The sequence below is a fragment of the Panonychus citri genome, unplaced genomic scaffold (genome assembly GCF_014898815.1).
Source record: "Panonychus citri isolate SS breed McGregor unplaced genomic scaffold, ASM1489881v1 Contig00102, whole genome shotgun sequence".
Classification (NCBI taxonomy): domain Eukaryota; kingdom Metazoa; phylum Arthropoda; class Arachnida; order Trombidiformes; family Tetranychidae; genus Panonychus; species Panonychus citri.
This window is the reverse complement of record NW_026515507.1, coordinates 88004-110682: the sequence shown is the minus strand read 5'-3', so window position 1 is coordinate 110682 and position 22679 is coordinate 88004. Positions and strand designations below refer to the sequence as shown.

Here is a 22679-nt window from a genome sequence, read left to right as displayed (position 1 = left end):
ATCTTAAAAGTTATTTGAAATCAATCATGTTATTATTACTCAGAATTACATGAGAATTGTTTTTAATAAAAATTAAGGAAAAGTTTATCAATTATTAATAACATTTAATTTGATAACATTAATCATCTGATTATGTAAATCATAAATATTACATCAATTCTTTAAAAAGGAAAATTGTTATTCTATTATCATTATTTATTATCTAGAGTTCTGGTTTCAAATAATTAAGATTCATGCAATTTAAATTCACAATTAACACATAATCATATCAAATGGTTGTATCTAATTTTCCCAATTTAATCTCAATTAATTAAAGGCCAATGATTAGATAATTAATACAAGAAACAACTCACCTTATTATTATTAATAATAGAATAGATTTTTTTGTGATAAAGTAATTATAATCTAGATATTAAATTCACAATTAAATTGACACTAACAAAACCGATGAATTAATGAGAATCATGAAGAATGAGGATATTGATGAAAAGTTTAATCGTTCAATATTTAATAAACAATTAGTGATTAAATTGTTATTGATTAAACACACACACACACACCGATCACAATTGGATAAACTTGATAATTAGTAGAGTTGAATAAATATATATTCATATATAAGAATCCAAGTGATTAGATGAAAGTTTGACATTAAACTGAAACTGAAATTCTGAAAGTAAGAACTGAGCGAAAGATATAAAAAGTTGAAGTTCTATGACAAGAGATGGCGCTTTTTTGAAATTCTTTTTTTTTCAGAGAAAATGAGAGGCGCCATCTCTCGGTTTCCAATTGAAATTTTGTTCGATTTGAATGTTAATTGTGATTTATTATTATTATTAATTACGTTGATTCACATATTGATTGTTGAATAAATTGTGAGCCAAGATTGATAATAATCGTTGAGTGATTATCATTAATGCAAAACATTTGCTAAATTGATTCAGATTAATGAACTTTATTTGTTGATTTTTCTTGATTCACAATTTGATATTAATGAGAGACTTTAATTCAATTAAGCAACTCTATTAATATTCTGGAAATTAATCGGTAGGAATATTGATAATTTATATTTGTTTCAGAGTTTCTACTCCATGGAATCATGCTGATGATAGTGATTCGAAAGGATTTGATTAGTGTATTAAATTGGACATTGATTTATTATCCTCGAAAGTTTAACTGGAAACTAATCCAACTTTTAAATCATCGACCATTGAGAAATCAAATTGGTCAGTTTTAAAGTCAAAAAGTGGCTTGGCAATATTTTCACTCTCTTTTCCAGGTTGATAGGGGGGAGAGTAAAGGCAAACCGTATAGATACCACCTCCATGTTGACCAGCAGATCGAGCTTGACCACAGCCATATTGTTGAGTTGTTTTTGAAACAATGTTGACAAAATGTTGAACATTAGGTGTAAAAATTGGATTCTCATAATTATATGATTTCTCCTCTTGGACATACCAATTGGTCAACACTTTAACAGCTGATACAGCATCTTCTGGATTAGATTGATAGTAAACGTTTTCAGCAACATCGTTGTCATGCTCTTCCGGTGGTGGAGCATTTTCATACCATGCACGTACCACAGCACGATGACGAGCTGCAGTAATCAACTGGACACACAAACAAATCGACGGACAAATGGATAAAGAAAATGTGATTCATTCAGAAAATTCATAAGATTTTCATTAACATGAAGAGAGAGAGAGAGAGAGAGAGAGAGAGATTAATCTTACCGTTTCATTTGGATATAATTCAGAGACACCATGGCGAAGCCGAATGGCCTGATGAATTATATCAAGATCTTGAAAAAATGACCAATCAACATTTTCCGTGATAATATGAATACGATCATCAACTAATTCAGTTCGTTGTAGATGATTACAGTTAACCAACAAGCTAATTAAAGGTAAAACTGTTAAAAATTTGATAACAATCATAATGGTTCCAAATTGATTGGTTGTAATGTAAAGTCAAATACGACAATTAAATGAAAGTTAATTGGCTCTTTATAGAGACAATTAAAACTAATTGCTTGTTACTTTTATTCCCGTTAATTGTAGTAATGGTTTTTGTTTAATTACCACAATCTAATCATTTATTCAAAAAGTTTCTCATCTGTTTCCATCAGTTTTAAGCTGTAATCTCTCAAACCATCTGATTATTTGGGATAAAGATTTTTACTAATTAAACAAGAGTTAATTAACTTTCAAGGACTGAGGATTAACTGGTAATCAAGTATTATCATTATCATTATGGTGACAATTAAATTTTAGACAAAGGTAATTGATTATATTGCACTAAAATGCTTCATGTTTTATTTTGTAATTTTTTTTTTAAATATTTTGCCAATCGGATTAACCGATTAACACTCAGCCTCCAAATTCAGACAAAAGTTACAATTGTTATTAATCAATTTGGTTCACCATAAAATCTTGATCTTAATTGTTTTGTTTTTTTTTTATAATGATCGATTGTAATTTGATTATTAAATATAAGAGACACAAATAAATTAAAAGATGATTTTCAAATAAAATGATCAATCAATTAAAAATCTAAATCAATTACAACTTGCTCGATGTTTTCAATTTACTAATTATCGTTGGTGTAAATTTTTTGTTGCTGTCGTCGTTGTTGTTGTTGTCGTTGTTGTTGCTGTTGTTGTTGTTGTTTGTGTTGTTGTTGTTACTGTGATTGCAAGTTGATTGTTTACTCTAATTAGATCTTAATCATGATCAGAATAAGGTTGAGCAGTTTTGGGTGGAAAAAGAGAGATAGAGAGAAAGAGAGAGAGAAAAAAATGGGCCAATATGAATTTTCAGCGAACCTCAGGATTTTCATGTAAATTTAAATTTCTCTTTGGCTTCGGTGTGTCTTCTTGTTGTATTATTATTGTTTTCCGATCTGAGGTGCTGTTGATGGGAGGTTGTTGTTGTTATTGTTGTTGTTGTTGTTGTTGTTGTTGTTGATCTTTGTGGTGATGGTTGTGGTGAGAGAGAAAGAGGTGGAAAAAGGTCAGAATGTCCTTTTGTAGTTCGCAAATGACCATCCTGAATCTTATGGAATTTAGTCTGCATGTTGCTGAGCCCGTGCCTTTGGAAGTCCAGGCTAAATTGATTGGGAAGAGAAAATGATTAAAAGTTAGTTGATTATTATGATTATATGAAAAATTAGCTCATTTGATATTATTATCATGTAATACTTACTCCTGGACTCATGGCTCGACTAGCTGAAGCAGAGCTTCGGTTTCTCGCTCTCAATTTAGCTAAAGCATTTTCTGCCATGTCAGCTCGTTCCTCAGCATCTTCCAATTCTTGTTGAACTTTTCGGAATTTAGCCAAGTTAAGGGCAGCAATTTCTTCAGCTTCTTCAATTTGTCTCTTGTAGGTCTTAATCTTTTGTTGAAGTTTATCAACCAGATCTTGCATTCGCTCTTGGTTCTTACGATCTTCCTCTGATTGGAATTGAAGTTCCTTAAGGCGTCTTTCAGCCTTTCGTAAGTTCTTAGCAGCATCACCGTGCCTTCTTTGCTCAGATTCAAGCTCTTGTTCCAATTCTCGAACCTTTTGTTCCAATTTCTGGATAACCTTCTTACCTCCCTTAAGAGCAGCTTGTTCAGCTTCATCAAGTCGAACTTGTAATTCCTTGATTTGTTGTTCCATTGCTTTCCTCATCTTCTCTTGTTGTTGAGCGTGCTCTTGTTCAGCTCGTAACTCATCAGCCAATCGAGCGGCATCAACCATTGCCTTCTTAGCCTTTTCTTCTGACTGTTTAGCCTCATTCAACATTTCGTCAAGATCGGCTTGTAAGGCTTGCATTTCTCCTTCCAATTTCCTCTTGGCCATTGAAAGTGATGCATTTTGAGCGGACAATTCATTGTTAGCTTCATGAAGTTCACCGTTCTCTTGTTCAGCGTTTCGTCGAGCTCGGTCAGCCTTTAAAAGGTTGAAAAAATAAATTAAATTGATTAGCATTTGAAAAGAGTAATAGAAAGTAAAACTAATTAGAACTTACTTGTTCAAGAAGCTGTCGAGACTCTTCAAGCTCTCCATGAAGGGCATTGCATCGTCTCTCAGCCATGGCGTATTGCTCTCGAGCTTCATCTCGAGCTCTTTGTTCCTCTTCCAATGATGTTTGAAGATCTTTGATCATTTGTTGATATTTCTTAATAGTCTTTTGAGCCTCAGCATTGGCCTTATTGGCATGGTCCAAAGCGATCTCAAGTTCATTGATATCAGATTCAAGCTTCTTCTTCATCCTAAGTGCCTCAGCCTTACCTCTGGCTTCAGCCTCAGTGATGCTTGCATTGAATCGAGGGCTCGTTGATGGTTCTTTCGTGTATTCTCAAATTCTTCCTCCTTCTCTTGGAGACGTCGGTCAATTTCTTGTCGAACTTGAGATAATTCAAGTTGAGCTCGAAGAACCTTATTCTCTTCTTGTTCCAAAGCAGCTTCAGCTTCTTCCAAAGCAGCTTGTAATTCTTCCTTCTCCATTTCAAGTCTCTTCCTCATCTTCTCAAGCTCATGAACTGATCGTCCACCTTCACCTAATTGGTCCATAAGATCCTTAATCTCATCTTGAAGGTTCTTGTTCTCCCTCTTAACGGCTTCATAATGTTCTTGTGATTCCTCGTATAAGGCTCGAAGTTTAAATAATTCGGTTGAATAGTTTCTACATTCTTTCTGTGAAGCATCTAATTCAGCAGCCAAATCGTCAACCTTGTGTTTCCAGTCAGCGACAATCTTATCGAAGTGTTTCTGTTTCTTCTCAAGAGAAGCAGCCAATGAATTGGCCTTTTCAACTTCGATTGACATGTCTTCGATTTCACCTTGGAGTCGTTGTTTAGTCTTCTCCAAGCCTGAACATTTGGCATTAAGTTGTTCGATATGTTCCTCTGATTCTTGTAATTTAATTTGTAACTTCTTCTTAGATTCTTCCAATTCCTCCAATCGAGCCAAACCTTCAGATTCAAATTTGGTTCTCCAAGCGGTAATCTCAGCATTGGCCTTAGATAATTGTCGTTGTAAATCGGCTTTACCCTCGGCTTCCTCTTCCAATTGTTCTCGTAATCCGTCCAAATCGTGTTCCAAGTTTCTGAATTTACCCATGATTGCAGCTCGTTCCTAGAAAATTGTACAAATTGTTGATCAGATGAACATTCATCTCAAAGTTTATTCGATTGCAGTTCGAACAATACTTACTCTACTTTCTTCATCGGCAGTTCTCTTGGCTTCTTCGAGTTGTGATTGGAGTGATGCCTTCAATTTACCAAGTTGGTTAACCTGTGATTCGGCTTCTTCCAATTGTCGTTGTAATTCACCATTTTCGACGGCGAGTTTCTTCTTGGAAGCATCGAAATCTCCTAATGTTCGGTTCTGTTCGTCAATCTTGTGCTGTAATTCACCTAATTGCATTTCTATTTGTTTATTCTGTTTCTCAAGATTGGCCTGATTAATAGCATAAAAAAAATTCGAAAAAGAAAGAAAAAGTTAAATTAGCATAAGTTGAATGGAAAAAGAATATGAAAAAAAAGAGTATCAAAGAGAGTGTGAGATGAATTTCTAGATGAATGGTTCTTTTTTATATTCCTATTTTCTGTAGAATTTCAATTCCAAGTGATTCGTAATCCACCAATTTCGAGCATTGAAACGATCACCACAATTGAAAAGAAGGAAAAAAAACTGTACCTGGTTCTTAGTGGAATTGTCAACAACGGCTTGAAGATCTTGATTCTCAGCGGCTAAAGTTGCTCTCTCCTTCTCTAATCTGAATAGTTGATCAGATTAGTAAAAATTGAGCACAAGAAATAAAAAAGAATATGGAATCGACTGTGAATATCATTTTTCTACCTCGTAATCATAATTATACCACAAATAATAATCATTGGCAAAAAAGCAACACCAATAAGCAGAAATAAGCACAAGTCTATTTGCGTCTTCAATAAGCTCATTTTAGTATTTTCATTGTAGCGAAGGGAAAAACAAGTCAAGCAGCCATATTGAGATCGTAGTCTCATTTAATATTGAAGCAGAATTGATTGATTGATTTAATCATCATCATGATTTTCGGAGAAAGAGAAAAGTATTTATACCCATTCATCAATTTCTTTGGTCGGATGGATAAGGAAGGTGAAATATTGAGGAAAGAAAAATTCAATTATGGTTAAATTATCATGAACAATCAATTCCATTGAACTAATATTTATACAAGAATTTCAAATCAATTCTCTTAACGATAATTATCATTATATTTTCTCTGAGAATGGAAATGAATTTTGTATACATGATAATCTAAGCCAAAAATTGTCTACTTTTCCATCGTTATGTTACCTTATCTTTAGCGACATGATCCATTCCTGTCTTCATGTCATCAAGTTCACCCTTCATTTGTTGTTTCTCTTTCTCGATCCTTAATTAATTGTAACGATCGTACACAATTTAGGTAATTTAAGCCAAAAGCAATTTCGTATAGCAGCAAAGCAATTGAATAGCAAATTGAAAAGCAAAAGCAAAAGACAAGTTCAATCAAATTGAGAGATCAGATTATAAGCATCGGAAATCAATAGTTATCAGTGATTATCACTAATTGTTACCTCGGAAAATTAACTGGAATTTATTGATTGTTAAAAACGTTGGGATAACTTTAGTTGGATCAAGTTGATTAATAGTTAGTGTTAATCAAGGTAAACTGGATCATCTCTTGCAGCATATTAAAGTGGATTAGATATTGTGTTAGTTATATTTTTTTGTAGCAATTTTTGGAAATCAAATTGATTGGAAACTTACTTGGCCTTTATCTTGACTACATTGTCGAGCTGTTCTGAAAGTTCAGCTACAGCATCATTGTGTTTCTTTCTAAGGGCAGCCATGGCTTGTTCATGTTGAAGGTTTGACTCTTCAAGATCGCGTCTAAGCTTAGCAAGCTCAGCTTCACGTCTCTTGTTAAGTTCAATTTGTGAGGTTGTTGCTCCTCCGGCCTCTTCGAGACGTTCAGATAACTCTTCAATCTCTCGGGCTAAATCAGCTCGTTGTTTTCAGCCTTAGCTCGAGCTTGTCGTTCAGCTTCAAGCTCCTCTTCAAGCTCTTCAATTCGTGACTAGAGTAGAATAGAATAAGAAAGATCGTTGTTAGATATTGATTGATGTTTCTTTTCTTGTAACTGAATGGATAAAAAAAAACTGATTGATCATTTGGACACATTCGAAGTGAAATAATTGTAACAATATATAAATTGTTGAATAAAAGCACAATTGTAATAAAACATTACTTCATAAAGAAAGTGAGCAACTCGAGGTGATGCATTGTACATTGGCTCTTGAGCTTGTCGAACTACTCGTTTACTTTCAAAGCTCAACGAAGGATTTGGTGACATGTATGGAGCCTTTTGTGAGTATGGGTAATGAGTTTTAGGATCCAAGAATTGACCTTGAGGGGCAGTTAAGGAAGTTCAGTAGATGAAGTTGGTTGATGATGATCGTTACTCTCCGATAGTGTTGGACTAGAATCTTGATAAGGACTATGATGTTTACCAATTGGACTAACTGAGAATGCTGGAGGTGAATTGGGCTCTTCAGAACTTAACTGTTGTATCAATATTCCACTACCAGATCCGTGTCGAATTAAAGTTGGAGGTCGAGAAAAAGTGACCTCTGATATTGGATCAGGAGAGTCTGAAGGTTCAGTTACTTGAAAATTATCTTCAAATTCAAGATTCGAATCCATTTTTTTTTGTTGTTGTTGATAACAAAGTCAAAAATAAAAGTTAAACTTGCGAAAGAAAAAGTTTCAAAAGAAAATGGAAAACTATTACGATAATTTCGTTCGTTCAATTGATTCACAAGTTCGATAAAGTTCAATGTGATTAAGTTACACTTTCAAGTAAAAGGTAAACAAAGAATAGAAACTGATACTTGAAGATGTTATTCAATAGTGAAGATGAGAGAAAACTGTTCAAGGGAATGTGATGAAAAGAAGGCAGCAGCTCATGAATTCTGGTGATTTCGATGATTGAAATTCAGTGACAAGTCTTTGGGTTCATCTATTGAACTAATTCACTAGTAGTAGAGGGAAAAGTTTATTCTAAGAAGAGCCTCAAATAGAAAATGAAAGAGCAAGAGAGAGAGAGAGAGAGAGAGAGAGAGAGTCGAAATAGTAGATGAAGGAGAACCAATAAGAAAATCATATCAATCTTACAGTTATTTTCTTGCGAGATGATGACAAAAATATCTGCGTAAAGGTAAACAGGAGGAGGGTAAACGATTGCAAGTGTGTTGATTGGGAAGGAGGATTGAGATTCTATAAGAGTGAAAGGTAATCAAGACACTCCACCCACTCTCTGAGTATCAATGATCAACAGGGAGGATAAAATAAGCATCAAGTGGTAAAAGGTAAAACTTGGAGCATGAGTGTTGCATGGATTAATATTATATCCATGTTGGGATATCATCATCATCATTCATATTCAAGGAATATCAGTTTCCTTTTTTCTTTCCTCTTCTGTCTTTTTCTCTAAGAAATTCATGTAACTAAATATAGCGAAGTAAATTCATGAGGAACATCAACTATTAGGCTTGGCTTTTTCTCTTTTCTTTTTTTCCAGGAGAAAAACAATTTTTCTTCCCTAATTCTCTCATTCGAATGATAACTTTTCTTTTGCTACTAAATGTTGAAACGAAAATAAATGAAACGATAATATGAAAAGTTCTGGTGTCATGATCTTTTTCATCATTAGACTGGAAAAAGATGATCTTTCAGATTAGTATCAATTTCTGTTGATAGTCAACATCTAATTTCTGTTACCTGGTAAAAAAAGAAACACTTCACTTCAGTTGGAACTTTTTTCTTCATGATGTTTCATGATCATGGAGAAATTCATCAAAGTCTGGAAATTTTTGATCGCTTTGTAACATTTTCAAAGGTGTAGAGAAAAATTCGAACCATTTTCTTATTTTCTACAATCTTAATTGTAGCAGTTTCTTTTTTGTAATTCTATTCAAAGGTTATAATCTATTTCCAGTAAGAATTCAATCAAATTCTGTGTAACTTTAAGCTGTTGATTGAGAAATATTTCGTCTCAATCATCATCATGAAAGAGATTAGAATCAATTTGGAACTGGTCCATAAAGTTTAGAAAATAACTTGGAAAAATAGAGAGAAAAAAAAATTCTTTTCCAGTTTGTTTACAATTTCGCTTTGATTCATGGTATTCAAATGTTACCGGAAACAGTAAGAAAATTCAAACGTTTCCTTTTCTCTAGCAAATCGAATGTGTTCAAATTTAGTTCGATATTCGAAACAAAACTTTTTTCCATGGCTTACCTGAATTTCTTTCTGTTGTTTTTGAAGTTTAGCGACTAAGGATTGTTCATCTTCGAGTTTAGCGGATAATGTGGCCATTTCCTTTTCCTTTCGTTGAACGGCTCCTTCTAATTCTTTCTTGTTCTTCTCTAAATCGGCAACGGCTTCTTGAGCTAATTTAAGGTCAGATTCAATCTTTCGTTTGTTCTTCTCAACATCAGCTCGAAGTTTCTTCTCCCTTTCAAGATTATCTTCCAACTCATCTAAGGTTTGCTCTAATTTAGCCTTAACCTTATTGAGATGGTTAATCTTATCTTCGGCACCTTGTAAATCTTCAGAAGTTTTCTGAACAGATTCTTGAAGATGTTTCTTTTCCTTGTTCAATTTGTTGATCATCTCATCTTGATGAGCGATCTCATCGTTAAGGTTACGAATTTGGTGATCTTTGGTGGCTTTATCTTGTTCAGCCTTTTGAAGAGAAAGTTCAAGATCTTCAATCTCTTTCTTCAAATGGGCGATATCAGTTTCCAACTTTTTCTTTGTACCAGATAACTGGGCATGAGAATCTTCCTCGTGAGATAATCGATCTTGTAATTCCTATGAGCATGAGGAAAAAGTGATAGAAACACAAATACACACACGAAAAATTAAAAAAGGATTAAACATTGAAAGATTATCTCAGCAAATTAATAAGATGAAAAATTCAAAAGGTGACACAATAATAAAAAGGTAAACACTTTGGTTATCCACAAGAACAATTGAGTTTTCATTGTCAACTATTCACCAATTAAGAAAGGTAATATCACTTGTTGATGTTTGATTCGTTGATTAAATGATGATTTGGACACTTGGATTTGGAATAGGATTTCACAGGGAGATTAAAGAATATTGTTTGTAATTACCTGTAATTGTCCTTCCAAATCGTGTTTTTGGGACATTGTCTTTTGAAGTCGTTCCTCGACATCACCAGCACCAGATCGTTCGGATTCCAATTGAAGGAAAAGGTCATTCTTTTCTTGTAAAAGTTTAACATTTTGAACTTCAAGTTCTTTACGAAGTTTGGCTTCTTTCTCCTTTTCTTCAGTCTCCTTCTTCAATTTATCTTCTAAGGCTTTGATTTCGTCTTCAACCTTAGCCATGGTCAACAAAGGCTTAACCTTAGAATACAATTTCCACCAGAGCCAATTTCGTAGAGTTAAGAATTTACGTAGATTCCTTTGGATAACAAGTAAAGCAATTCGTTGTTCTTGTAATCGTTTGAAGGTCTTCTTAACAAACCACCATCGACACCAAGCCTGAAGCCATGTAATGATTTTACTTAACCTCTCATCTCTCATCTCCTCGAGACGACCCAAAATACCGGCTCGGAAGAAGATCTATTGACAGAGTGGGTGGAGTAAAGGGAAAAAAAAGCCCATGGATAAGGTAGAAGAGGGTGGGAAGATGGAGAAAGAAAGAGAGAGTGAGGGAGAAAAAGATGAAGGTGGTAATGGATTGAAAGGGAGACACGTACAAACATGTTAATTAGTGAAAGAGAGAGAGAGAGAGAGAGAGAGGAAAAGATGAAGTAACGGTAATAATAGGCGTTGGTTAGAGGGGCGGCCATTCATCATTATGGATCAGGAGGTGGGATCAGGATGCAGACCAGAAAAAGATTCAACATTTCAAGCAAACAGATTAGGATCAAGTTGGATTAGTATTTATAAATGTTTGTTATTTTGGGTTGAAAAGAGGGTCCAATGATTAACAGTTTTTTTTTCGGTGAAAAAATTTGTTTGTCACCATGAATATTAACATGGGGAAGAGGGAGGATTTATATTGCCAAGAAAGGTTGGATTTCAGGTTAGAATATATGAAATTTTTTCAGCAAAATTTTCCATCAGAATGATCAGTTCGTTAATGTATAGATTTTTGGTTGACAGACAGAAAAGATAGTTGGATAAAGATAGATTGAGAATCATGATGATGATGGAGGATTAGGAATAGATTATAAGGAAGAAAAAGAGAGAAAAGTAAAGTTAAATATTTTCTGCTAATCAGAGCGATCGTGATGAACATTTTTCTGTATGAATTCAATTTCTCTCATGTATAATAAGAGATGAGAAATTGAGAAACATATGAAAAGGTGATGAAAACATTTAAATCATTTTGCATATTGAGATGAAATTATCATGAGATTAAAAGTCCAAAATCAATTAGATGCTAATTGTTGCTGGTTTGTTTTTGGCTCAACTTCTTGGATAGATTAACAGTTAATCTCATGAAAATATGATATTCACATTCATCTTGATATAAACTTGAATCCATCATTGAGATAATCATACAATAGATTTAAATTGTATTCAATTATATACCTTAGTGTTTCCGAATCGGTATTCAGCTTGATCTAGATTAATGTGTTTCAGAATTTTATCTGTTGCAATTTTTGCATCAATAAATCCCTTGGGTAATTCAGTTGCAGCAAGAATAGCATATCTACAGGGTGGAGAAATGGTTGACAGGAAGTGCCAAAGTGCAGATAGGAAAGTCAATTAAAATCTAATCATAATCAACTAAGGAAAAGTTTCAGGTTTCAATGTTTACATTGGAATACAGGGAAGTTTGGTTTAAATCATGTTCGAGCATCGAGTTTGGTTCGTAAGTTTTTAAAAGTTTTTCAGTTGGTACGTTAGTTTTAGGCGACAATTATGGATAATACTAGAGAACGGAATAGACTAAGCGTTATTATTATCTATTGGGGAGTAATTTGACTTTTCGATTTAGTGAATTTCGATTTTGGTAAAATAGTAATAATTGTTTGATATTCGATATGACGATAAGTTTTACACGTTTTGCAAAACGATTCAAGTGTTTTCAGTTTTGAGAATGTTTTTCTGTTCGAGAAAAAAACAATACGTGCCTTGGTGTGTCCCAATCGGAAGTTTTCAGGTTCGAGTTGAATAGCTGCAGTTACTTTATCGGCAACTTGCTTAGCGTCAACGAAACCCTTAGGTACTGCAGTAGGAGCCAAGATGGTATAACTATTTCATTTTCGTTTGGTAAAATTATATATTCGAACAAGAGTAATTGTAGAGAAAATTAATCGTCAGTAATGGTATCGAATAATATTATCAACATTATTCATCGATTAGAATCGATGTAAAATTTTCGAACTTTCGAAAAAAATCTTCAATATAACGTCTTAAAAGGACTCGACTTATAATGACAACTTTCTAATAACTATCTTGAACATTTCGAATATTTTTAGTATCAATTGTCGCTTATTCATCTGGCTAAGTCTTCTTAGTTTAGTTCGTGAATATTTAAATTTTAACTCGACAGTTAAAAGATTCGTTATATCCGATGATCGTCATATTGATTAAGATTATGGATTATTTATTCACTTACCGTTGTTTGAAGTCAGGGTAACTCATCCTGTTGGGGAAACCTTTTCGACAAATACGAATACCTTCAAGTACACCGTTACAGGTCAACTGGTGCATAACAAGATGAGCATCAATGAAACCTGCGAGGAAAGAGTTTGATTTGTGAAATTATCTGAATCAGTAATTGATAGGAAAATGGGTCAGGTGTAAATTTGGATTTCGTTGGAGAAAAAAGCGAGCGAGTAAGGAAACGAATAAGAAAATGGATAATTTCGTGTTGGGGTTTCGTTTCGAGGGTTTCGTCATTTGTTCGAGTGGTTGAGTATCGGGCTATTTTCGGTATTTTGCGTGAATACGGAGGTTTAGGTATCGGATTCGTAAAGGAAATTTTCTATTAAATTGTTCGTAAATTGGATTGGATCGATTGTGAAAATGGTCGTAATTTTCAACATGCAATAAGACGTAAAATGGATAATGTGGGAATATATTGGTACAACAAATTGACGGAATTTGTTTCGAGTTAAATGTTTACCTGGTTTCTTCAATTCGTTAGGAATAATACATCGAATGAAATGAGGGTGAGTCGATTTCAAGGTAGTCATAAGCTTTTCAATTGTTCCTGATTATTTGTATCACGAGTTCGAGAAAAAGTTATTATATATCAACGGATTACGACGATAGGTGACGAAGATAAATATGAGAAGAAAAAAATTCGAGTTCAAACAGTTCGAGGTTAGTAAATTCATTTAGATTTAACGGTAAAATTTATCGAAAATTAATGTCGCATTAGTTTGTCGCAAGAATAATAAAGTTTTCTTATACGATATGATTAATTTAATTTCGATCGTTGTCTATTAAAGTAATTATACCCTGGGCTCTTTTTGAATATAATAAGTTAACGGCGGTACAAAGAGACGAGGTTCCTAATAGGAGACGGAAATAGTTTTCTCGAAATTTTGATAAAAGGGAAGTGTAAAGGTAAAAAAGGTCATCTAAATGTACCTGGAGTTTTAGTTTCATTGGGAATGATACACCGGATAAAATGAGGTTGGGTTGATCTTAAGGTAGTCATCAGCTTATTAAGTTGTTCCTGTAAAAAAGTTTGACAACAGTTAAGGTCAAAATATTCAAAATGATCTAACAATAGTTGATAAATTGTATCAGAACTTTCTCAATGTGAGTCTATGAGAGTAAACTATTGAATAATTTTGTGTTTCTGTGAGTGAAAAAAATAGTTATCATTGCGACAGAAAAGATGTAAGAAATGAGTAGATAAAATTGCTTACCCTGTATAAACCAGATACAGTTTGAAACCAGAACCCTTCTTACGTCCACCACCGGCTTTACCACCAGCACCTTTAGCGGCAGTTGAATCATCGGCACCAAGACCAGGATGATCAGAGAAAATCTCTACCAAAAGAGCATTAGAACCATGTTTCAATTGATCAACGACACAATCGTTAAGAGGATCCTTATTTTTCTCAAGCCATCCACTGATATTGTAAGGTACAGTTCCAGCATAATGGACCAAAGCGAAATGAGCCTCAGCTTGACCTGGTTTTGGTGGTTTGGGCTTCTGGAAGTTTGGTGATTTACCAAGATGATTGGTGTTGAGTTTATCCAAGAAAGTCTTGTCACTAGCCTTAGGGAACATACTCTCTTCCTCTAAAATTGAAAGAATACCCATAGGCTATTTTTTTTATCGATATTCAATTGGTTGTTTGAGGGGAAAAAGAGAACAAAAAGATTAATAAATCCCAAATGAATCAATACAAAATATCTCACGAACGATAATTCAACGCTCATGAGACGCTCATGAATATGAAATGGTTACGGTGAAAGTGCGATGATGGGATTAGTATAAAAACGATGATGGTCTATGTTAATGTCGAGTATGAAACGCATTTCGATTAGCATATTATTACTTTTATGAGGATGTTTCGAAAACGGTAATTGAATTTGTGGTAATATTTGTAAATGGAAAAAAGGAATCGACTAGAATTATTTCATTTACGCTAAGGAATAATTCGTGAATTTTTTGTTTCTCTAAATGGTGCAGGCATGTGATTTCTAAGAATCTAAGGATTTTCGTTGGTAAACATCGTCCAAATTTTAGAATTAAACTTTTCGCACACTAATTGTGCTCGAATGGATTTTCTATTGTTCGTATGTTTTACCTTCTCGATAAGCTCAATACAAGCTTGCAAGTCCATACCAAAATCGATGAATTCCCAATCAATACCTTCTCTCTTATATTCTTCTTGTTCGAGGACGAACATGTGATGGTTGAAAAATTGTTGAAGTTTCTCATTTGTAAAGTTAATACAAATTTGCTCGAACCCATTAAACTATTACCACGATAATTGTACAGATAGATATGTACAGCGATATATATATGAAATTAGGATAAACGATCAACGGGATCGTAGTTAATTAAACGGAAATTAACGCACATATATATAAAACATTCAACGATTGGGACATATAAATATATATGAATGAATATATTTGTTTTCATGGAAACAGAATGATGATGAAACCATGAATTCGTAGATGAAATTGAAGCGCAAGTGAAACGGAAGCGGAAGTTTATATACGATGAAATAGCGAAAAGAGAGAGAGAGAGAAAAAAAGACAAATTAGTGATTGTTGAACATTTTCTTTACCTTTTCGATAAGATCAATACACGCTTGTAGATCCATTCCAAAGTCAACCCATTCCCATTCAATTCCTTCCCGTTTGTACTCTTCTTGTTCGAGGACAAACATATGATGATTGAAAAATTGTTGAAGTTTCTCATTGGTAAAGTTGATACAAAGTTGCTCAAAACTATTGAACTATTTTCATGTCAACATGATTAAAAATAAATAATCAATCAATCAAGAATCAATTCCCCCAATGGTGAGTATATGAAGGTAATGGATAAGAAAATATTATTAGAATAGTGAAAATTAAAATTCTAAAAGTAAAATCAGTTAACCGTTAGATAGATTCAAGTAATTAATTGTTAAGTTTACTACAATTGGAGTATATTAATTGTTAGCTAAATTGGTTGAAATTAAATGTTGTTAATGAGAAATTGATTATCATTGGATTTTCTTTTGATCAATTGATTATCTTTTACTGTTTCACTTGACCATTGATCTGAATGAGTTGCTAATTGTAATTATGTGTATCCAATTAACTGTAATCAACTTATATATTACTTTTTTTTATCCCAAATTTGTTGATAAATTTAATAGAATGATAATTAATAATAATAAGTTTTATCGATTTAAACTGAACTTACCTCGAAAATTTCAAAACCGGCAATATCAAGTACACCAATGAAATATTGTCGCTTTTGCTTAGTGTCCAAAGTTTCATTGATCTTCTTGACCATCCATTTGAAGAGACGATCAAACATGGCCTTAGCCAAGGCACCAATAGAGTATGATACTTGATCCTTACTCTTACCTTGGTTGACAAACTCATTACCGACCTTAATTCGTGGTTTGCACAGATTCTTGTACAAATCAGCGGCATTAAGACCCAACAAATGAGCAACTCGTTCACCCTCTTCGGTACCATCGGCCTCAGCTTGTTCCTCTCGAGGTCTTTGCTTGAATTTCAATTCACCGAAATGCATAACTGATGCAGTGATCTTGTAAATATTGTGCTTCTTCAAGAGTGAAACCCAATACATCAAAAGCTTCCTAATCATCATTAAGATTTAAATAATATCATAACAATAAAATTTGATAGAAATAAAAATAACAATTAGTATGTCAATCCTCTTAATTGGTAAAGACAATCAAAATTGAATTACATTCTGTGTACAATAAGCGATAGCAAAAAAAGATTGACCTTAATTGCATTAGTAAATCATGAAGAGACAATAAAGTTTCAATAAACAATTTTGATTGTTATTGATTGATGTTAATTAGACAGCACAATTATCATGCAAACCAAAGACACTGGGATGTTGACACATTTAGAAGGGATTTTAAATTGAAATTGTGATTGTGATTGCTGATGGATTGGATTGAAGTGTATATTTTTTTTAGGATTTAATTATTGGTTAATTTAAGGTTAAGGTAAGAAAAACTATTGGTCAATTAATCTTGACCATTGTGTTAATAACTCACATCAGTGACCCGAAACTCAGCTGCATCGTCAAGACCTTCAATCTTAGTTTTACCTTGGGATACAAAGTGATACTTGGTTGCATCATTACCCAAAAGTAATTGCTCTAATTTAATGGGATAATGTGACAATTAACAGGTAAAAGTTAAATAAAGAAAGAGTTTGCAATGGATTAGTTAACTAATTCTATTGATTTAAAATTGGAAAATACAAATTATCAAAGGATCAAACTACGAAGTTATATTAATATAACTAAATTAATCTCTACGATTGGGAAGGATGAGTTCGATTGAGAATGATTATTATTATTATCGTTCGATATGTTAATCGGATAACAGGATAAGTTTATGTTCGAGCGAGTTCATTACGATTTTTTGGTCGATTCAATTTTCGAGCAATTTCAAGATGACCAGATAAACGGAAAGTTGTTATTAGAAAAATAATCGAAAACTAGAATATTAATCTACGTGTAATGGAAAAAGGACATTTATCGACATTCGATTGATTTACTTTCACACATTCGAAACTTTTATATAACTAATTAAGTGGTCAACGGATTTAAATCAACTTTATCGGTTTGATTTCGCTTAATTGTTTTAATCATTTGTAATTGTCGTTTAATTTTCAACTCACATCAGTAAGACTGAATTCAACTCCATCATCCATTCCAGGAATTGTAGTTTTACCCTGAGCTACGAAATGGTAGTCGGTAACATCGTTACTAAGTAAACACAATTCTGTTAATCAATTAATTAACGATACGAAAACGATACGGTGGACAATTTATCAAAATATCGAGGGGAGAGATAAAGATATTAAATCCATGTGAGTGAGAAGGAGAGAGAGAGAGAGAGAGAGAGAGAGAAAATATCAAATAAGAAAATGGATTAAGACGATTGGTAAAAACGATTTGGAAAAAATTTCTCTATGATAATCGACGAGATTAATCATCCTTCCAATGAGCTATGAAAAGTGAATCGTAACCTAATAGATTCATGATAATTTGACGATGAAATCATGATAATCTTATAATTGAAATGAACTGAAATTGGTAACAATAAATCTCTTACCTTTTACACCAGGAACGGATCCGGAAATGATTTGGTAAAAGATGTGGTATGATCGTTCAGCAGCTTGTTGGGAGATGACACGAGCCTTTCCAATAGATCTGATTGACAGAATTTAATATTGAAAAGTTAATTCAATTCTATGGTTGTGATCCATTTTCTAATTATCTCAGTTAGTAATTGTAACTTACATGTCTCAATATCACCACCAGCCAGTTTTCCCATGGGACCAAAGTGAATACGAATAAATTTACCGAAACGAGAAGAGTTGTCATTACGAACTGTCTTAGCGTTACCGTAGGCCTCAAGAACGGGATTAGTTTGGACAATTTGATCTTCCAATGAACCTTTTTTCTTGTCTTTGGCTTCTTCCTTCTTGCTTGATGCACCAACTTGGGCGAAATAAGCAATTACCTTTTTCGTGTTTTCAGTTTTACCAGCACCAGATTCACCGCTATCGTTAAGAATATTAGTTTTTTATATTAATATCGACACAAACACACAAAAGTTCAAGAGAGAAAAAAACAATCGATATAAAACCAATACTTTCGCAGATCAATATCAACCTTTGAATCAATAGAAACACTTTGCAATGTGATTGTTTCAATATGACTTTTGTCATTAGAATGATGTAAATGATTCGGATTAAAAGTCATCTGAGTTAATTTTTTTTTTGCTTCTCTCTTAATCTTAATACATTTATCCTAATCTGTTGATACTAATTTAAGGAATTTATCCTTCATTTATCCTTTTGTCGAGTGGTTTTAGTACTTAACAACTTGTAATTTCACAATTATCTCTCTATCTTTATGGTAGAGTTTAAATCTGTGTGACATACTTGATGGAGATTGTATTTGTCTATCCAATAATAAAGAAGATGATTAAGATTAAGAAGTGATGAGGATAAAGATACTGATGAAGATAGAGGATGTTACCTTAACAGAATTTTGTTTTTTTCCTCTCTCTCTCTTTCCTTAAACTCTTGGAGAAAAGCCCATAGAGTCTTTTTGTAGAAGAGGAAAAACTTTGGCTTAACTTATTTTCTACTCTTAGAAAGGAGGAGCAACAAGAGGAGAGAGAAATTGGAACTCAAGTTCCTAACTAAGAATTAACAGCGAAATTTCTGAGTTTCGCTTGGAAATTCTGGTTCAAGAGATAACTGTAAATTCTAAATGAGAGAGAGAGACTGTTTTATTTTCGAGTTTCTTTTTCTCGAGTGTTACTATTTTAGGTTAGGTTAACTCGAAGTGATTGAAGCCTCGCACAATTTGGGGCAACACTTTACAGGGAATTAGGTGTTTATGTATCACTCTCATCATCTTCAGAATCTTAATATTCTTCCTCTGATTTGCCTGTTGAATTTTGATTAAATTGGTTTCGTTGATTTGTTTTCTAATTTGCAAAAAAGCCTCGAGCTTTTGATTTGCGATTAACATCATTATTATATCAATTGTTTAATCCATTAATTAGATACTTACGTAATCAACATAGATTGATTTTCTCGGTCTGTAAGAGTGAATTGGATTTGGTAGAAAGTGGTGAGATTAAATTGTGATTAGTTAATTGTTTGGATGAGAAAAAAAAAGAAAATAATCAATTTCGATATGAAAAGAATGTATAGTTAAACTAATTGTTGGTTCTAATTATCAAATCATTGATCAAGATAAAAATACGCTGAGATAATCATGATGATGATAGAAGAGAAAGAGAGACAGAGAGATGATAAAGAAAGAGAGAAAGAAAGAGAAAGTAAGTTACAGTGTTGGCCAAATAAGGTTAACCCAAGAATTGGCAAGTTACTCTGAATTGAAACACGAATTGAAAGACAGGCAAAAAGAAAGAGAGAAAATGGAAGAGAGAGAAAATGGAAGAGAGAGAGAGAGAGAGAGAGAGAAGATGATAATGATGATGAGCGCATTATCGAAGCAATTTAAAATGAACGAAAATAAACAAAAAACTATGAAAAAGAAAATCTAATTAGAGAAAAATCAATTTAAAAAAAAGTTCTAATAAGTTTTTCCAATTTAAAACTCTAAATAAACTTTACAATATTATTGCTCGAAATTAAATGGATTAGAAAGTCTTTTCTTATATAACTATCATGATTACTTTTTGTTTAACCCATGAAAAGTTAATTATGAAGGAATTTAAATTGATGCTTTAAATTAGAACCAGGAAATTGATTGTAATCGAAGTTCTACAAGTTCGAAACTTACTTGTCAACATGTCGGTATAAGCACCGTCACAAATAGCAAACAAATGAGGTGGCATTTCACTTCGTCGTTTGCCTTGGTACATTTTGATAACTCGACCAGTATAAATGGGAAATCGTTTGTAGGGATTGATAGCAACACAGAAAAGACCAGAATAAGTCTAAAGAAAAAGGAACGAAAAACGATAAGAATATCAATCAATATCAATATCGAATTGTTAATCATAATCAATCAGTTGATTGACCACTTACATAGATAAGCTGGGCAACGTATCGCTCCCTAAGATTGTGAAGGACGGAAGCATCGTTAAGATATGTAAGATTGGACATATCCTCACATTTCTCGTACTTGGGTGGATTTACTTGTTGAAGCAAATCCTTTTTCACTTGTCTCTGTTAATCCAAATCATTTTGTTTCGAGGAAAAGTAAACATCACAAAATTGAGAGATAATAACAAATAATAAGTAAAAGAATCGATTAGTAAAAAAATATCATCAGATGATACATTTGATATCGAAAACATGTATAAACAATAATAGAACTTACTTCATCACCTTTACCACATTCGACGGTGACAATATCACCTTTGGTCGATGCGATGTTACCCAGGATGTAACACTCCTTTTCGTCGGGTACCCAGACCATTTTCTTACCATCGTAAGGTTTAGTTTGATCTTTTCTCTTTTGTTCAAGAGAAATGAAAAGATACTCAGTTGGATCTGGATCTTCGGCCATGATGATTAGTTAGAATATTGTTTAGTTAAAATTTGATAAACTTTTTGTTGCTTTTCACCAACAAACACACAGTTTTATAGTTTAAGGAACGTTGAACGTTTTCGATGATCACCACTTAAGATAATCAACAGGTAATAATTGTTAATCCGTTTGGATGTTTTCTCTCCTTTTGTTTATCCAAAAATTGTCACAAGTAACAACAACAACAACAGAAGTTAAACTGATGGAAAGAAAAGTTTTCTGTTTCCTTTTTTTCACCGAGATGAGGATAAATAGAGCTCATGGATTTTACGACAACCATTGAACATGCGATCAACATCATCTTCTTTCTTCTCTTTCTTCTTCTCTTTCTCTTTACATTTTCCCTTTTCTTCTTCTCTGTCTTCTTCTTTTCTTCTCCCTTTCCCCCTTCCCATCTCTCTCTTTCTCTCTCTCACTGGTTCTTCTAAATTCGAGCTTCCTCTTCGAAAATACTTGCGTTTCTTTCGCATCTCTCGATTTTCTAATCTGAACCACCCTCTTTTGGAAATCTCTCTCTCTCTCTCTCTCTCTCTCTCTCTCTCTCTCTCTCTCTCTCTCTCTCTCTCTCTCCCAGACTCTCGAAGGTTAAAAGTTTAATATGAATTAACATCTATCAACAGTTAAGGTAATCGTTTAATTGTTTTCCTTAATCCGGTTAGATGATTATAATAAAGTAACAATTTCCAAAGTTTATTTTCTTCTTGCTAATTAAGCAAATATTTTAAATCTATCAATTAATGTAATCAGTATATTTATTTTCTTTAGTATTTGATTTGAAAGTATTAATTGTCAATCAGTAATCGGTAGCGATGTAATTTATTTTATATTGATTGGTCATTAATCTTGACTGTCCATCAATTGAAAGAGAGATAATCATCCAAATGTAAAATGTCACTGAAAATCAGTGATTTACAATTGTGATTAAAAGGCAATCGTGAATTGGGATAATTTTTACTTGATTTATTGTTTAATAAGGATAAAGTTGATGTAGGAAGAAAAATAGAAAATGATGAAGCCTCAAGAGGTGTGATCTTTAATCTTCCCTTTCTTTTCTTTCTTTTTAGCATCCCAATGGAATGTTTTATGTCTATTATACAGTTAACTTGGTAAGATGACTTTCGAGTGACCTGGAAAGAGAGACAGAGAAGATAAAAGAGAGAGAGAAAAAAGATGAAGAAAGACAAGGAAGATAAACAAGATGATGGGGAAAAATTGAGAAATTCACAAACATGTTGCCAATGAATTGGCTTAGACTCTAGTCCATATTTAGAGGCAAAAGAGAGGAGAAAAGAAAGAGAAAAATAGGAAGAAAACACGAGAGAAAGAGAGAGAGAGAGAGAGAGAGAGACGATAAGGATGATAGGATGGATGAGGATGCAAAGAGACAATTAAAGGAGATGCTATGGGAGAAATTCCCTTTTCTCTATCTTCATCAGTTTAGAACTAAATTTTGACGAGAGTGTAAAAAAAAAGTTCGAATTAGTTCCTCCTTTTAATTATAAATAATTCTAGATGATTAAGTAACTTGATTCGAAACTTTTAATATTTTTCACGTTCTCCACACAATTAGGACATTAGGACACAGAATTTGGTCGAAAGAAATAAACCTCATTCGATAACATGTTATGGAATCTGAATATTCGATAACTTTGTCCATTCTATAAATGTTCAATTCCAATCAAATTAAACTCATTCTAGAAAAGTTCTGTCGTTCTTATTTACCTCAGTATTAGCTTTTAGCTTGTATTAAATGAAGTTCGAAATTTTCTTTCTGCTCAATTTAAACTATTATCATTTACCAATTACAATCTTTTCTTTTCTCCTAGTAAATGAACTTTTTCATCTTCAGAATCGAAAAAG

The 22679-nt window shown here is 33.0% G+C and overlaps 3 protein-coding genes across 3 annotated transcripts in view; all 3 read right to left on the bottom strand.

Annotated features, from left to right (window-relative positions):
* LOC128388799 (hemicentin-1-like) overlaps nt 1-812 on the bottom strand; it is a 122778-nt gene extending 121966 nt beyond the window's left edge. Inside the window, exon 1 of the mRNA XM_053348255.1 lies at nt 354-812. The gene's annotated coding sequence lies outside the window, so the exon portion shown is untranslated. The remainder of the gene's footprint in view (nt 1-353) is intronic.
* Nucleotides 813-939: 127 nt separating this feature from the next.
* LOC128388800 (uncharacterized) lies at nt 940-2052 on the bottom strand. Its single transcript, XM_053348257.1, has 2 exons — nt 1734-2052; nt 940-1610 (listed from the first exon to the last, which is right to left on the bottom strand). Exons 1-2 carry the CDS (start codon nt 1935-1937, stop codon nt 1173-1175), a joined length of 642 nt encoding a protein of 213 aa, XP_053204232.1. The 5' UTR covers nt 1938-2052; the 3' UTR covers nt 940-1172.
* A 235-nt stretch (nt 2053-2287) lies between these two features.
* Nucleotides 2288-21052, bottom strand: LOC128388798 (myosin heavy chain, muscle-like). Its single transcript, XM_053348252.1, is given in 25 exon segments — nt 2288-3105; nt 3204-3932; nt 4012-4292; nt 4295-5120; nt 5199-5444; nt 5685-5763; nt 6783-7032; nt 7035-7092; nt 9315-9890; nt 10196-10669; nt 11648-11768; nt 12681-12798; nt 13661-13748; nt 13945-13967; nt 13970-14348; nt 14836-15006; nt 15948-16320; nt 16322-16353; nt 17417-17520; nt 17854-17951; nt 18038-18304; nt 19329-19356; nt 20067-20223; nt 20315-20455; nt 20610-21052. Coding segments are annotated over 25 exon segments (5850 nt in total). The 5' UTR covers nt 20799-21052; the 3' UTR covers nt 2288-3063.
* Between the last annotated feature and the right edge of the window lie 1627 nt (nt 21053-22679).

Coding starts and splice junctions, on each gene's coding strand:
- LOC128388800 (XM_053348257.1), bottom strand. CDS start 1,937: ATGATTGTTATCAAATTTTTAACAGTTTTACCTTTAATTAGCTTGTTG. Junction 1,611..1,733: donor AATTATATCCAAATGAAACG/GTAAGATTAATC, acceptor TTGTGTGTCCAG/TTGATTACTGCAGCTCGTCA.